The 17,608-nt window shown below is 46.5% G+C and overlaps 1 protein-coding gene across 5 annotated transcripts in view; it reads left to right on the top strand.

The window, feature by feature from the left end:
• Positions 1-17,608, top strand: part of LOC104049123 (synaptotagmin-like protein 1) — a 38,002-nt gene that overhangs the window by 9,722 nt on the left and 10,672 nt on the right. For all 5 annotated transcript variants that reach the window (XM_064463325.1, XM_064463324.1, XM_064463327.1 and 2 more), the window contains exons 2-8: positions 3,146-3,713; positions 6,055-6,206; positions 10,735-10,828; positions 12,334-12,427; positions 12,600-12,693; positions 13,311-14,429; positions 15,815-15,913. In XM_064463325.1, the coding sequence (XP_064319395.1) occupies positions 3,613-3,713; positions 6,055-6,206; positions 10,735-10,828; positions 12,334-12,427; positions 12,600-12,693; positions 13,311-14,429; positions 15,815-15,913 (1,753 nt within the window). In that variant the 5' untranslated portion in view covers positions 3,146-3,612. The remainder of the gene's footprint in view (positions 1-3,145; positions 3,714-6,054; positions 6,207-10,734; positions 10,829-12,333; positions 12,428-12,599; positions 12,694-13,310; positions 14,430-15,814; positions 15,914-17,608) is intronic.

Below are 17,608 nucleotides of genomic sequence, written 5' to 3'. Positions count from 1 at the left end.
AGCGCGTTACAGGGACCTTCGGTCTAGCTGTGTATGGCCTTTTCCTGTATTTTTAAACTGGACACTGAAATCTCTTGGGAGATGAGATGCAGAGGTCCCAGTAAGCTGTTTTAACAGAATGGCCTCGCTTCTCTGCCAATGCTTGGGCTCTGGGTTTGACAAGCTGCACAGTGGTGTAATGCACCGTCACGGATCTTCTCGAGTGACCAGAGCATTTGCTGCTTCTTGGGGTGGCAGCCACAAGAAATCAAAAGCCAGCACAGTAAGAGATGGAGCCAGTTATGCCACATGATAAGTCTTGCTTCTGCTTGTCTCCACACCCTCTCCACACCCAGCATTTGTCAACACGGCTGGGCATGCGAGCTGATCTCTGTGATGTTCTCTCTGCCAGAAAAGCAGTAAGGGGGAAGAAAGTCCTTTGAATGTCCAGTGTGCTCCTCTGCTCAGATTTATGGACTTCCATGTAGCCATGATAATCCACGTTGCCCATCTGCTTTGTTGCGACAAGTGGGCTGGGCAGGACACACAGAAAGTGGCTTCGTCTGTGTGAGGTCCTGGCTTTCTTACGAATGTGTCGATTTAAGTGTGTGTACTGCATCGTACCTGTGGTCTCTGAACTGTTTATTAACAAGGCTTTGAGAGGTGGGAAGGTTATGTGCAGTCTAACACGGCGAATCAAAGCTGTGTGGTGCTGCTTAAGGAGTGTAAACATGAGCTCTGGGATTAAGCAATCTGGGGGAGCGGGCGATGGTTAGGTACGGCACAGCGTGCCTGTCTGATAATACACTGTACATGTCAGTTGATTTTTATCCTTAATCTATTGCGCTTGCAGACCCAAGTGAACAAATAACACGCTCCCTGATCGCTGTGTGCCTGAGTGGTTAATGGTGGCGTTCTCCTGTTTCAAGCCTCGTGGTGCACCCATCAGAGGCTGCAAGGGCTCAAGTCGCAGCAGGAGCAGCCCCGTGGCCGTGGGGCGTATGGAGATCATTTCCCAGCCTTGCTTCCTGCTGCAGGCCTGGGTCGACAGCTTTGCAGCTCCTGAGACTGCCAGCAAAACCTCCAGGTGGAGCGGTCTCCCGGACCAGCTCGCTTTCCCACAGCCCATGCATTAAGTGGTTTGATTTTTAACTATTTAAAACAAAAGAATGAGTTGGCTGTTTGCTTTCTGTTAATCTTTTCCTTCTAATCTAACTATTCCAGTGAGATAAAACATACTCAGGGAAAAAAAAAAGGCTACATACAGAGAAGCAGCCTTTATTCTTTTGCTAATTGACTACTGTACTAATGAATAAATATGAGACTTTGCTGAAAACGTTTTCTCAAGTACTTTCAGCCCACATGCCATAGGTTTGTTAAAAATAAATAAAAGTTCTAGGGAAGCAAATACTGTGAAAACTGTGTCCCTAGACACTTCTATTAAAATAAAATCTGTCCCAGAAATTTCTATAAATGTCTTTGTAGAAGTAGGTTTGTACCTGAGAGCCAGAGAGAGTAGATGGTTGGAACCAAGCGTGGAAGAGCCATGCCAAGCTGAATGAAACATAGTTTTAAACAGTACAGATTCATCTGGGTTTTATTACTGTTTCTGTTTTAACTGTTTAGAGTGGTATTGCTAGTTTCTCAGATGATAAAGGCTGGAATTGTAGTGTGACAAGCACAGCTGTACTTGCCTCAAAGAAATATGAAATGTTGTTTCCTTCCCTCCAAAAGTTATTTTCAAATAACTACAGAGTTTTTATGACAATGCCTGTTCCTTTCGTGAGCCTTTTTATGTTCTGTGGTATTTCTTTGTAAGCATTAAGGTCAGATGCCAATTCTTTCGTCTAACATGTTATTACTCCATTAGGAAAAAGGCAAACATTTGGGTATGTATCATCCATAAAATAATGTAAATCTGTGAAATGATGTCAAACGAGCGAAGTTCAGCTGAAATACTTGTGCTTGACTTTGGATCTGCCAGTTGAAGGCAGAGATGCACCATGTGGAGGCAGTCCAAAGAACAGTGACAAAAATGATGAAGACCCCTCTGAGGTCTGAGCTCTGAGGAACCTGAAGGAGCTGGGGTTGGTTAATGTGGAGGCTGAAGTGTAAAACCCTGTGAGGACGGCTGCAGAGGGAGCATGCCCGTGCAGATAGGATGGGCTAAACTCTACCAGGGAGATCTGGGGTTGCAATAGGAAGAAGCTGCTTGCTGCCAGTTAGCTAAGCACTGGAAGAGGTAGCCCCAGGAGGGCTGCAGTTGCCATCCTCAAAGGGGCAGAGCAGAGAGACAGAGAGTAGGGGTGATCCAGGCCTTGAGGTTAGGGAAATGGGCCTGATGACCTTTAGATCATGATTGCCATGAAAGCTGGGATTTATTAATTTTTAATGACCTGACTCCCAGGGCTGTGGCTTTGGGGAAAATAAAAGTCAAGTGTAATGAAACCCACAGTCACCTGATGGGCTTGGAAACAGTGGAAAAGTCCCATCTGGTGAGGTAGAAACTGCCTACTTGGACACGAACAGAACTTCTGCTCCCTCGGAGGTGTGCCTTACTGCCCTCAAGTTAGCCAGGAGAGGGAAAAAGGAATAAAGTAGCAAAGCAACACACGATTTACTCTTCCTCTATGCCCTGCAGCCTCTGGCCATTTTTGATGTCTGTTGAAACGCTAAGTGATCTGCACCCGTACTGTTTGAATAACAAATATCAGTGCATCATAAAGCAACGTGCACCCGTATTAGAAAACGAGCAGCCTCTGGTATTTTATAGCATTACATGCAGCAATAACACTTGCAGGTTGCTGTTCTGTCATTTTCTAATTGCTTTACAAAGGCTGGCTGCTTATCCTTGGTCTCATTTAGGGCAGGAAGAAGTGAGGGAAAGAATGGAAGTGAAAAGCAAGCAAGCAGTTCGGTAATTTATATGCATATTTTGCTTGTAGCATGCTGAGTCGACTGTTTACCTGTTAGAAGGAAGGTGGCTAAAATAATATATTGTCTTGGTTAGGTTAATACCACGTGAGGAGCTGTAGGATGGAGAAAAAAGTAGGGCAGCTTGTTTTGGAACTTGTGCTGAAGAACAAATAAAAACCCCCAATGTACACATTCGGTTCCCATATGTCGTGCTTATCACGAAAGGCATCTTGGTGTTATTGCTTTGCAGGGATGCTTGAACTCCACGGAGGCAGACTTCCCTGCTGAAGAAAGCGCATGCCAGAGGTGCTGGGGTTGCCGCTGGTGAGACGAGCTTTCGTGCCTCTTGAGGCAGCTAAGGCGGGCGGCGAGCTCGCTCCTTCCTGTGCTTGCCGGTTTGATTGACGCTGGCTTCCAAATCGCTGCCTGAAGAAAAGCAAAGGAGCATAATTTTGCTGAGAGAATTCCTCTGGCAGGGGAAGGCATGCAGTGAAGAGAAACGTGCCAGCAAAGAGCCTGGAAGTGCAAGTCCAGGTGCTAACGCAACTTCCACCCAAGCCATGCTGTTGTGAAGTCCTTTTTCTCCAGCCACGTCTTGCACAGCGCACCAGGGCGGGCTGCACAGGGGCTGCCCATGGCATCGCGGCAGTCTGGGCTGGATTAGTTCCTGGTGTGTCATTGCTTCAGCTGTCTGAAGAACTGAAGATTGCGGGGAAGATGTTGGACTTGAGCTTCCTGACCGAGGAGGAGTATGAGAAGCTGATGAAGGTTCTGCAGAGAGATGCAGAGCTGAAGAAGAAGGACGGGGATCGCATCAGGTGAGAGTGCGCGCAATAACAGCAGGACGTGAGCTTCCCCTGGGGGGGATGTTTTTACTTCTTTAGAGAGGACTGTGTGTGTCAGTGTCTCTGTGTGTGTGTGTGTGCGCCACATGGAGAGGTGCAGGCTGCAGCAGTGCTGTCCCTTCTTGCTCAGACCCCGACGGATCTTTTCGTTGCACCTCCTGCTTTCTCAGCCGTCCTGCTGTTGCTGCCGTCCTCTCTCTGCAGGGCTGCAGGGCTGGACGCTCCTTTTGAGTTATTCAGCAGCCCTCAGAGGTGCCAAGGGAAATCATCCCTTTCCTGCTCTGGGGGGGAAGATGCTGATTTCTTGGTTTCAGAGGTCTGAGGAGGGGAGTAGCTGCTGCCTTGTTTTCCTCACTTGGTAGCACAGAAACCCCATGGAGTGTTTTACAATGAAACTTTACATCTCCATTTCTGCTTTGCGTCCCTGCGGTGCTCTTCAAGGTGTGCGTGCATGTGTGCAGCATCTGTTGTGCAGGCAGAGAGGGGCAGTGAGAGGAGAGGCTACATGATCTGCCAAAGGTTTGCGGGGAGCCGTTTCAGAGCCAAGAATCACTCTCAGTTCAGCTCGCTTGCCACTGGCCATGCTGGAGCTCAGGTCTGATTGACTGGGATTGCTTGTTGCTGCTGTCACTTTTTAAATGCCAGCCATTAGATCATCTGGGTTGACAGTATGCACCAGGCTCAGGAAGCTGGCACCAAACTCTCCGTGGTACGAAATGAGTAGTTCAGTGAGTGTGGATGGCCCTGTGCCAGTTTACCCCTCTTAAGGATGCCAGTCTTTGACTTGCTGTTGAGCCAAAAAGGAGTAAGCCCCATGTAGGAGGGTTGCTCAAGGCTTGAAGGGGGAGCGGGTGGCTTTGCAGCAAGCTCCGGGGAGCCTCTGTGCCTGGCCTCTGCTTGGAGGTGAGAGCTGGGGACGCTGGGAGAGGTGGTGGCATGCAAGGAGATTGGGATTGAGGTGTATGTGTCCGCATGCTCTTGTTTCAAAAAGGTATTCCTTTTTTCTTCTTTTTTTTTCTCTTTGTGAAATGTGGTAAAATTTCTGCTCTGCAGTGGAGGTTTGGGGAAAAGAGTGGATTATTTTGGTTTTGTTTCACTTCTCTTTGGAAGCCGTTGCACAGACGGCTTTCATTTGCGAGCGAAGCGAGTTAGATCCTAACTGGGGTGGTGCCAAGTGCCCCTTGCTGTCAGTATGGCTATGTGCAGTAAGACCTTTGGTGCATGTGTGGACATGTTTGGCTCCAACACAACCTGCCTGCTGAGCAAAATGAAGTCAGTGGCATTACACTGATCTGGTGTCAACAAGATTAAAATATGTTCCTGCATCTCCTCTGGCCCGGCACCTCGAGACCCTCCCGGGGGCAGATCCAGCCCTGACCTAGATGGGAGGTGTGCAGCTCCCTGGCTGTCTGTCCTGCCGGGCCCCCCAGCGCTGCCCGCAGAGGTGGAGCCCCGTTACCCCACACCTACTTCCTTCTGGCCTTTAGGTAGCCAAATGTGGCCCCTCAAGGCTCCACAGTTACCTGGGGTTTTGCCCCCTCTTCCTGCTGAGAACTGGACTGAGGTGGGAGCTTCCTCTGCCCTCTCGGGTCTTGCAGAGACCCTGAATTGTGGTGAGCCATGGGAGGCAGTGCCAGCTGAAACGCAGCTCATTCAGCAAGCTGTGGTGTGAAAACAAAATAACCAGAGGAGGGTTAAAAGTACAGGCTAGCAAACAGAGCACTGGCGGGTTTAGGTGCCAAAAACCAGTGCTGGGTGTGCCCAAGCAAGTTACAGTAGGAGAAGCCGTGCTCAGGAAGGAGAGCTAACTGAGTGCCAAAATTGGCATGGCAGGAGGAGCAGGGAGAGGAGCAGTGTCCAGGGAGAATGCTGCAGGGACAAGTCACTCCCCTAAATAACATGATTTGTTTCCATGGTTTACATCAGATTTGATCCAAAAGGCTTTGCGGCTCATAAAGGGATTAATAGACAAAACTGAGAAGTGTGAGACCTGCGAACAGCCCCATCCCTTCCCAAACCCTCAGGGCTGCAAAGCAAATGGACAGATCTCCTCACGAGGTTACTCTGATTTGGATTTGTAAAATTTGGAAGAGGTGAAGACCTGTGTTTAGAAGGTGCTGTTCCCATTTCAGATAAAGAATAAATAAGCTTTTGTTTTAATGCTGGTTTTGCCCTTGTGATTGCAGAGAATAATCTCTGGATTCTTCATAGTATCAGACAGGTGAACCATACGGACAACTGTTTCAAAGGTATCTCAGGGGAAGTCAAAACCTCAGAGATCTTTTTGATGTGTAATATTCTCATTGATTTTCAGGCGCATACAGGGCACCATCAAGGATGAAAAGAAGAAGAAGTTCGTGACGGGTGAATGGTTTTCAGAAGTGAAGGCAAAACGGTTTCAGGAAGACTTAGAGGGGTCAGATCTACTTCGGGCATCGATTAGAAGGAAAAAGGGCAAACTAGAAAGTAAGTATGTTAGCATGCATCTTAACAAAATAGAAGAAAGTGGTCAAGTATGGGGGTCTTCCTATACTGGGAGCATGTTGGGGACCAGCCTTTGTGTTGTGATAAGGGGATTCTCAGCCAAGCTTTCAGTACTAGAAGAAAAATACCTGATTATCAAAATCAGGGCCCAAAGGAAAAATAAGGCAAAAGCTGTTTACCAGCTATGTGAAATAAATGCCTGTTTACCCCTACAGCTTCTTTCTTCTAAAATGTCTGTTTGTCAGAGGTCACTGGTATAATTTCTTGATGTAGAAGCAACAAAGGAAAGGGGTGATGTAGGGCAATTTCTGGCATCAAACTGATATGTGTGGGTCAAACACTGCCCGATTCCTAGAGCGTTCTGACAAAAACATGCAGCCAGCTGCTTTCGCAGGCCTCCAGGGTGGTGGGTTCATCACATCTCTGCAAAGGGAGGGGGGTGCCTCTCTTCTCCTGGCAAGCATTTGCCCACTGTGAGAGGGGCATGATGGTCCATGCCTATTTTTTTTACATGGGAATAATCCAAGACACAGCATGGTTTTCAAAGTAAAAAGGGCTTTGGGGCCAGGTCTGAATGGTAGCCAGGCTGCTGCGCTATAGCAAGGGTACGTCTGGGACCATGTGCTCATTCAAAGCAGATGTGTTGCATGTTGTTTGACATGCAGATGAACTCTCATGGTGGTATGTAAAACAAATCAAATCAGATTTGGCAGCTCAGGGCAGAGAAGAGAAAAGATCAGCCCCCTGTCAAACAAGAGGACTCTGCTTTGAGTCCAGACGTAACCAGCCTGGAGCTGGTACTTCGTGCTGAACATTTGTGTGAAGCAGAACTGGGGATGATTCACATCCAGTCCTCAACATGAAGACAGGCCAACCAACTCCACAGCAGGACTGAGGGACTGCAGCCCAGTCTCACACAACCTCCCTGATCATTTGTCAGGGCGGGTAATCGCAGGTTACTGAGGGCTGGTGGGTTACTGGCTGCCGCTGCTCTGGGGAAACCAAAGCCCTGACAGACATCTCTAAGCAAAATCGACTGCAGTCCCTAATATAAGGACCCTATAACTGGGCTCTGTTCTTTTGCAATAAAGGCTACTCATAGATAAAGGGTTATCTTCCATCTGTCCAAAACTCCAATGTGATCTCCACCAGTTCAGCCCTCTACCCTGGGCCCAGCTGCCCGTTCCTGCTGTGGGGTAGCAGCAATATAGATCACTCCTTTGTTTGGTGGCCTCGTTGGCCAGGATATCTCTGTAACATTAATTGCCTGGGATTAGTATACACCTCTTAGCTCCACATTACTTAGACACATTCTCAAAGCTAAATGCTGGCTAGGAACTTCACTGACTGAGCGCCTCATTTTCTTTTTGCTTTTTACTTACCCTTGACAGCTCTTGTAACTTAGCATAGATTCATTGGAGCCTCTGATGCAGAACTGGCCCATCATATTTCATATGAATTTGCTTTTATCCTTGGTATTAAGGATTCATAATGTCATTAAATTTTCTATTTTATCATCCCTCCAGAATGCTAAAACATATATAAAACCTTTTCCAACTCAACAGTTGCTTGGCCATTTCTGCAGGGCACGTTCTGCTTTTGGAGCATGTGCATTTGTGCTTGCGCCCTCTTTGCATGAAGAGACAGACGCTTCAGCAGCCTCTGCTGGGGCCCAGGTCAGATGAATGCTCTGTCATCTGCAGCCCAGCTAGTAGCCAGCAATTAATTGGATTCGTCTGCCTTTTGCCTTACCAGGGTTGTCAGCACCCTTAGCTTGCAGTCCATTTCAGTAAGCAAAATTTGAAGTACTGTTGGTTTTAGATTTAACTTTTACTGCTGATGTGCAAGTACGAGATGTGATTTCAGGTTGTCATCTAAAATAATCCCCTTATTAATATAGCAGTAATATGCAAGTTATGTCTTTGCACATGTACTACTTGAAGAAGCAATGTTACTAAATTACTCTAGCAATTGTGGTTAGATTTAGCCCTTTTTGTGTCTTCTTCAACTTATTTTCTTCCCTTTCTTTCTCTTTTCCTATTCTCCAACTTATTTTGGTAAAGCATGGGTATAATGTGACTTTAGTCCTTTCTCTTCCTTTTCCCACAGCCATTTTACAGCACTGGTTGAGGATCAAGATTCTGCAGCTCATATTTTCACCTCGCTGTTGCCTATTGCGTGCTCAGCTCCTGCAGTGGTTACCGTATAGGTTACCTCCCTTCACACATGAGGGCGAGCACTTCTCTCACTGATGTGTCAGCAAGAGTATGGCACTGGTGAGAGAAGAGCTTGGCCCATCAGGGAATAAGGATGAAGCCCCTTACAAACAGTTTGGCCATGCAACTCACGTTCAATTTGAAGTAGATGAGATAAGGGCCTTTGCTTGCCGTCTTGACACCTTTTTAGATAGATATAGATAGCCTATATTTAAACTACAGCCTGCAGAGCAGCACAGATGGGTGAATTTGGTGATAACTCCTCTGGGAGCTTGTGTGCAATGGATGAGAGCCAAAATATCATCTAGGAGAGAGGCGATTTTATCCACTGCTGAGGCAAGTCAGCCCTGATGGCACGGTTATCTGTGCTTTCCCCAAATGTTGAGTGTCTTCATTTTAGACTGGAAGAAAATGAGTAAAGCAGCTAAAGTGTTAGAGCAGGAGTGGCTGTATACATATGTATATAAATATATATATGGACAAGTTAAACTGGTCATGCCACTACTAATTTCTGTTGGAATTTGCTTCTTATTCTGTCTTATCCTGAAGTTAGCATTGGCATTTTGCTTGTCTTGATGGATTATAACGTACTAATAACCTATTTGTTTGTGGTTATAGAAGTCAGGTATAGCTGTGTCAGTGGCTGAGCCATTTTGAAGGGCAGTGATTTGGATGGGAGGAAGGGAACATCTCCTGCTGCCTCTGCCAGCCAGGAGGGGGGAGCTCTGTCTGAGGGGGAAGCAAATATGACGCAATGCCTTTGGAAGTGGAAGTGAGGTGAGAAATGAACGCAGTCGCTCGTTGTCAAGGTCTTTTCAACTATCACAGATTGAAGGAAAATGTGAGAGCTCCTTGTTTAGTTTCTCTGCTTCCAGAGCAGCTACCTGCTGGCTTCTCCCTCCCTTGGGTCTGGGGCAGAAGAGGAGGACATGGCTCACTGTATAAGTAAACACTTCTCAGCGTGCCTTCCCGTGCCTGCATGTGACGTGGCCTGCACGTGCCACCAGCCTTGCCACAGCTTGTCTCTCCCGAAACCATGCTCAGTGCCGTTTTTTACACATCAACATTTAGGTGGACAAAACACAGTCCCTCTCTCGGAAACACGCTCTCTACAACTGCTTCGTTCTTACACAACCAGACTCCTGTCTTCCAGCAGGAGCGACTCCCTGACTTCCCGCTGCTGTGGAAACCACGGGGCCACGCAGCTGCCATCTCATGCATGTCTCAGACGCGTGGTCCTAACGCAGACATCCCTGAGCAATCAGTGCCTGCTGTGGTCCCCTGCACTGCAGGGCCAGGCGCTGGGCACGGAGGAATTGTTGGGACTGCAACGTTTTTCTCCGTGGGGATGCAGGGGCAAGGGGGAATGAAGCTCCATCTTCGGATATCCCTGTTATCTGTGGGCTGGTGCTGGATGGCACCGCACGGGCGGCACCAGTGTGACGTTGATAGCACAGCGCGTCCGTAGGACTGATTTGCTCTTGGGTTTAGTGCAGTTTTCTAACCAGATAACAAGTAAGGCTGTATTATTTAATGTCACATCTGAATCCTTTGAGCCTCTGATTCTACTGTATTGTGTAATGAACTATATCCTAAAGAAATTTGGCAGTTTTTGTAACAGGTAGATTTACTCTTTAAAATAGACCTAGCTGCATGTGAATAAATATGTGCAGGTCTTGTTGACCAGACTAAGCTTAGTTTTTCATCGCTGTTTGAGGGTTTAGTTATTTTGGTTTTGCAGTAGCAAGAAAGCCTGCTTGCCAGCAAAATGTCTAATGCAGCCTGGCAGGCTGCTGTAAAGGGTTCTGTCTTCTATTGTTTTTTCTTTAGGGTCTTTGAGAGCTTAGAAGATATAGTTGAGCCTTGTGCCAGTAAAAATAACAGGGATCTCCTCATTAACTGTATTGGCCTCCTCCTTTGTTTGCCAAGATCGGATGACTTTGAGTCAAAACAGGAAATGGCTGAAATTAATTCCTGGAATGGATTAACTTTATTGACAGCCGCGGCAGCGTCCTGCGAAGGTTTGCAGTGATGCGACAGCTCGCTTTGGCCTCTCAGACTCGTGGGGTCCAGAGATGCCTTTGCTGAGTGGGGAGCACAGGCAACGCTGCTCCAGGGCCTCCCCCATCTGCAGGGACATCAGGCACAGCTGCCCGTCAGCCACCTCCTGTTAAATCTGCAGGGTTTGTGCTGTGGGACTCATTTAACAAGACTTTTCATTCCCCTAATGAAACACACCGGCTATTACAAGTTTAAATAAATGCCATTTCTCAATTGTCTCTGTTATATTACAGATGAGTACAATGAGCTCATCCGGACAGATCTGGAAAGCAAAGCTGCCCTGAGTCCTGCCTTCCCCGAGCACGCTGCTGGTGCAGGAGAGGAGAGGTAACCGCCGCTGCTCGTGCAATGCTCTGGCTGCTGCTTGTACTTCTAATGAAAATTGAATGCTACCCATTAAATCCTGGCCTTTAACTGAGTTTCCAAGACTGTATAAGTAATAGGTAATATAGGATATTTCTGAGATCCCTTTTCCAGGAATTGTCAGAATATCAATCCTCCCCTAATAAGTAAGTGCTAATGTGCTTAACCCAGAAAGGTCTTTTCCTGCATGATTTGATAAGGGGTCAGGAAAATGGACGCTGTCTCTAATGTCAGGATATTCTTGTTATTTTTTCAAAGTAATTATGGTTTTATTTGTTTAATTTTTGCCATGGAGCAACACTAACAAAACGAACTGTTTGAGGAAACTGCTCATTTCCCGCTGGTGCCAACCTCTCTGTCCAGTGCTCATCACTCTCCATCAAGGCTTGGTAGGATTTCACGTTGTGCTGACTGAGCAGAAACGCCCACTAAAAGCACTCCAACGAGCAAATCAGTGACCTCATTCAGTATTCGTGGACTATGGAGAAGCCATTAAAGTATTCAGATATTCATTTATTGTTGCTCCCATCTCGTTTGCATTTTTTTGTCAGCAGCATGAGGAATCATTCTTCACAGGTGGCAATTGCTCCAGTTAAATACGGGCCTTGACACTTCCAAACCTCTTGCAGCTGATCATTGAGTGTTGCTTAATGAAGAGTCAACAAGCCCAAGATGCTCCTGCTTTACCAGCACAGCAATGGTCTTAATGGGTTTTTTGGGGGTTGATTATATCCTGAAAAGCTTGCTTTGTTTTTCTCATTCAATCCTAAGCACGAAGCATTGTCACCTGAAATCTCACCAGCTTGACTTCTGTTCTCCATCTAAGAGCAGCCACCACTAGACACTCCCAAAGGTGGTAGAAACAGTCAAGTAAACTGCCTGTGAAATATGCTTCTTCCATTTACTTACCAGGCAGTTAGTAATTAACTTATATTCCAGGCATGAAGATTTATATCCTCTACTATAGTTTTGCCCTAGCTATTGTTGTCATAATCATTCCCGTAGTTCCCAAATCCTCCATCAATCTGGTTATGCCTTTGGCCCGAACTGTGAGGTGTGGCCTGTTCCTTCCTGGGCTGTAGCATGGAAATACATCTCCCTCCTGCGTAGCTCTGGGGCTTTTCTGGCCCTGCTGCTTCCCTATGGTTTTCTCCCAGAAGGGGAAAATCTGGATAAACCTAGAAGTTGACACCATTTTTTTTATTGAGCAAGTTCTGTACTGGCTGCAGCAGGAGACCCATCCTTACTCCAAGTTCAGGTCATTTAACGTGTTCCCCAGTCCTTCCAAGCAGTAACTGAAAATAAATGAAGGCGTCAGCTCTGGGCAGCCTTATATTGGGCTGAGTCAGTAGATAAAAGTGGCACAGCAGCCGAGCAGAACTGAGATGATGTTGAAAGCTGCCTGATCACCCTACCAGGCACATCACTACCACTGGTCTCCTTGCTCAGGCATGTCTCCTCTCCCACAGACCCAGCACACCTGCAGTTGATACCTCAGAGGAGCACAAAGTCTTGCCAAAACCGAAGCCGAGACTTGCTGTCCCGGTCTCTGGATCACACAAGGTACTATAGGCACAGCCTCTCTACTTTGTTTCATTATTCCTTGGACCATCACAGCCTGTACCTACTGGCAGGGGCTCCACAGACTGCCTGCCCTGGTGTCTGTGCTCAAATAAAATACATTTTTCCAGCCTTGCCAGTTTATATACACTGATACGCTTTGTTTTCCATTCAGAGATCCAGTATACATGATGTCTCGTCCTCAGAGAGTGACACTGGAATCAGTCCAGTTGTGGGTGCAACAAGCAGCTTGCATTTGTCTAGAAAAGGTAAGGTTTTTGTTCAGTGAGCCATTGGCATTTTTGTTATTCATTAAACACCAAGGGACAAGATACTTTTTTATGTGTGTAGAGATGAATGACAAAGAGTATTTCTTACCTTGGCATGTAAGAATGCACTGCCAACATTTGTATGAATTATGCCCAAGGCAGCAGGGACCAAGAATAAAAAATCCAATGACTAAAACTTCTCCTGGCTCTCACTACATTTTAAACTGAGCGCTTGGCTCACAACTCCTTAACCCACAGATCCAAGTTACCTTCTCTTTCCTGCCTTGAATGTATGGTGTATTTTTGGTACATAGCAAAAAGCCAGTAGGAAAGCTGTCAAACGGAAAGCAAAGCTGCAAACAGATCCCCAACTCACAGCAACAATTTTGAGCTCAGTAGATTTTTTTCCATGTCCTGTTGCAGAGAGAAGGGCTGGGGTTTTCAGGGCTTTCTTCAGGTGGAAGAAGGCTCGCTAGAGTCTCAAAATGGGGAATAATTGGGAACATATTGGTGGCGTCTGAAAACTGGCTTCCCTTTGAGAAGCTGCAGCCCAGACCTTCCAGGGAAATACAATGTGATGTGGTAGGACAGGCTGTGAGCATTTGTTGTTGTTGTAGGTCATGGAGTATCTCCATTGTCCACCAAGCTTTCAGAGGATGCTGTGCCTCAGTCCAGCTGTGCAGCTCAAGAAGCTCTTGATGGGGCCACTGGCACCACAGCAGGGGCAAAAACTCCACCCGAAGAAACTAACGTTCCCAGCAAGATACCAGTTAAGAGAAAACCAAGCAGAACTTTCCTCAGGTCTGAGCAGTCTGTGCATCACGTGGGGCCAGCAGAGAACAGCCTCACAAATAGAAAGCTGCTGACAAGCCCCAAACCACTGACCGCAGAGAGGGAAAGCAGCCAGGTTGTGAAGCAAGGCGTGAACTATACAATCTCATCAATGAGTAACAAAGAGGAGGATATTGGCCTCGATCGTGAACATTTCAAGAACTTGAAGAACTTCTGGGAGAAGGGAGCAGACTCTGTGACAGGGGGAAACGTGCTGGAGGACCCAAGCTGGGTGGAGGCAGACGGTAGGCAGTTCAAGCTGTGCCGCTCATTCTCTGTACAGTCTGGGCAAGACCAGAACAGCGAAGAAAAACCTGGCGTCTTCACCAAAACAAGAACCCCCTACAAAAGGACAATAGCCTTGTCTTCCAGCGAGGAAGAACAAAGCTACATAGCACCTGCAAGGAAGGGCTCGGTTTCCATCATTCCTAGATCCACATATGCCAAGAGCAAAGGCAGCCTAGTTACAAGAAATAACTCCCTGAGTGAAAGCAATGGGAAGCCTCCAGTGCCAGAGGAAGAGAAGGCGGCACAGCACTGCTCCAAGAAATCCAGATTGCCTGTGCGAGCACCTTCCCTCAAAATCGAGTCGCCTACCAAAGAAGTGTCTGGCAGCACGTTTGAGCCAGAGACGCCTACAGACGAGTTTATCGTGGCAGCAGAATGCAAGCGCACAGCAAATTCCCTGGCGAGCAGGGTGCAGATACTGATCGAGCCTGTGCTTACAGATGGTGAAAACGATGATGAGAAAGAGGAAGGATCTGATTTGGGCACTCAAGACAACATGGAAATAAGTGGAGAGCTTCCTGAGGAAAAAAAGTGTGAGTCTTCAGACAAGCAAACACCCAGTGAACCAGCCAGAGAGAGAGAAGCCGTTCAGGGAATGGACTCAGCTGTTTACTCAGGTACTGAGGGCTGTAACTGCACCCTGTGAAATCCCAACAGAGAATCATCCCTAAGCCTGCTTTCTTCCCTAGCCCCTCTGCATTTTGCATATTTTCTTCATTTGTCCATTTTTCCTGTATTGCAGTTTGTGTGGCGTTAGCATGTGTGGAATGTGTTTAGCAAACAGCTCTGGAAATAAATCTTGTGTAGCACGGTGCAAGTGTAAAAGGGGGCAGCGCTGTGTTGTTCCCTTGCCTTCCTCCTCCCTGCTGCCAGCCCTCGTGCCTTAACTGCAAGCCTCTCAGCTCGGGACAGCCCTCCATTTCTTTAGCGCTACCTACAACAGGTCACAGGAACTTACTTTATTTCACTCAATATATTTATAATTTCACACAATATATTTATTATTGGGAAGACTGTACTTTCGTCAAATGTGGGGCTGGAGGAATTCTTTGTGGTGGTAGAGATAAATCTGACACAAACAGAAGAAGTAAAGCATGAAGCAGTGTGTTTAACAAATACATGGCCTGTTAGGCTACCTTGATATAGCCACTGGCTGTCACTGTTTAAATGACATTTTGGTTCTTTTGGGAATCCACAGGTGAATTTGGATATTAAACTGCAACCAAAGCGGGCTGAACAAGGAATCTGATCTTTCTGGGTTCTGATACTGTCTTCTCAACCATGATGGTGTCAGCAGTATCACCACTCTCTCAGTCTCTCTCTCTGGATTTGATGTGCTCGTGTAGTGTAGTGTAGTGTTAATATGAGCCAAATTTATTGTTAATTGCAATTCCTTTTACATGTGGGCTCTGATTTCCCACAGCTCTGCTCTCTGCCAAGCAAAGACCTAGGAAGAGAGCTTGCCATCCTCTTTTTCCAAATTTTCTGCCCTCATGTACCTTGGTGAGACCTATTTGAGAGGATTCTCCATAGACTCATCTGATTTTAATTTTTAACTGTGTGTTTCTTGGCTTATTTCCTACCTCTTATAGCATTTATATGAAAATTCTGAATTGTACTTTAGATAAACATAAATATTTCCTTTCTATACCAGATCATTCTTATATTTCTCAGGTTTTATGCCTTATTATTACATTCTTTTCAGGATGATATTAGCAGATGGCTGTGTTTCACTGGAAGCTCTTTGCGAGTGCTGGTCCGTTTTAGGGACTGGGTTAATCTAGGGTTTACATTTCCCATCACAGTGTGAAGAGTTTCTCAGGGAGAGACATTAATGCACACTGATGATTTGAAAGCAGCCCTGTGTAATGTAACTGCAATGTGCTCTAAGCAGAGTGAACAAGCCGGGAGAGAGAGACACACACACGCACGTGCTTGTTGACACACTGCCCATTTGTGTTTATTTATTTACCATGTTGATTTGGCTTTTCATGTATTCCAGAGGAAGATGGGGATCATTCTCCTGCGGCTCAGGCATTGGCCCGAGCAAATAGCCTTAATCTTGCAAAGAGCATGGTGAACATTTACACAACCACAGAGAGTGAGTAACATCTTTCTTTCTCCTTTTTGGTTTACATTCCCTGAAGGTAATACATTATGCCCAAGTTCTGCATCCCTGGTGCTTCTGTGCATGTACCAGGCAAGGAAAGTGATATATTGTTTCATCATCAAATTAGAGAGCTTACAGTGCCTAAAATTTAATTCAGAGCCAGGAAATTGGAGCTAGATTGATGGCATGTTGCTCAGTGTCTTTGGCAAAAAACACAAGGGCTTCAAAGGGTTGGCAAGAAGCTTGTACCCGTCTCTCCTCTTCCCTCACCGAGTACTGTGGGAGCTGCATGGCAGCCTGCACAGTGGATTAATCGGAGGTGCCAGAGCTTGCATCCAGCGTGCGAGCCATGCCGCAGGCTCCTGTCACACGCTTACTGGGCTTGCAGTGCCCAGCCTGGGCCTCTCACCTGACCCAGAGCAGCCCCCACTTGCTGGCCTGATCTCCTCAGCTACCACCTGGGACATACTTTATGGTAGCAGTTTTTTCCATGAGAAACCAAGACAAGCTAAGGAGAAGGCAACCAAGGAACCAGCAGCGAACCTGAAGAAGCCCATGGCCAAGAAACATGTCTGTGCCACCAAGAAGCCCAAGAAAGCAGCAGCCAAGGAAGGGGCCCTGAAGGAAGGCAGCAGCAGCATCTGCGGCCGAGAAAGCCAATAAAAGTCCCCAAAAGGTGAAAACTGGCAAGCTCAAGAGGACAGCTAAAAGCAAAATGAAAAGTCCAAGGCTTCCAGGACTGAGGTGAGAAGGCTGGGAAGGCAGTGCCTGAGGAAGGGTAAATCCGCCTAGAGAAAACGATCAAGCCTGTTTAAGTGAGCCCAACCCCTCGTTGTGAGAGGATGGAGGGTCCTCTTCGGGGCTGTGTCGAAGGCAGCCTGCGGGTGGGATGCGCTGCATCCCATCGCCCTGTGACTGTGCCCACCTCATCTGGTAGCCTCATGCCGAGCACATGCCCCGTCGTATGGTGCAGCAACGTATGTTGTACAGCGCGGTGGCTCGAAGCTTCTGGGCCCCGATGCGTTGCTGCTCAGTGGTTGTCACATAGACAGCCACAATTTTAGCCTCCCCTTATTAAAGCTTATTTAGAGCCACAAATATCATCCTCAGAAACCCTCCTCTACAGACTTACACTTCAGTGTTTGCAGTATAACAAGTAGACTGTGGAGACAGCTAGATTTAATGCTTTGCTCATGTTTGGGAATAAAACCAGTAAATATCAAATGCATGGTAAATCTTATAAAAGGTAAATCACATAAAACGAAAATTCCAAAGAAGCTGTTGGGCATTTTGAGCACTGAAGAACGTATCATCATGACTAACATGCTAAACAAGTGTATATATGTGCATGCATGTTTATGCACAAATATCTTCTGAAAACAAATCCTTCTGGGATGAAGGTAGCCATCTTCAAGGGGGTTATTGAGAAAAGATAAAGATAAAACAAATAGGTTATATTTAGACATTTAAGAAGTCCAGTAACCATCTTTTTAAGTTGAGATGAAGCTTTCTGAATTTTTTCTTTTATATATCAGGCTGTTGTCCACTTCTTTGTCTAGCAGAGTATTTGAGAGGTATATGCAATGGTGAAATTATAAGTATAAATATTTCACAGCTCTTTTCTACAGGGCAATATGCTACAAGATGAAAACGTGAGCCTGTTTGGTTTCTTTGACAAGGAGGCAG

Source organism: Phalacrocorax carbo, chromosome 11 (assembly GCF_963921805.1).
Source record: "Phalacrocorax carbo chromosome 11, bPhaCar2.1, whole genome shotgun sequence".
Taxonomy (NCBI): Eukaryota; Metazoa; Chordata; class Aves; order Suliformes; family Phalacrocoracidae; genus Phalacrocorax; species Phalacrocorax carbo.
This window is presented reverse-complemented; position numbering and strand designations above follow the sequence as displayed.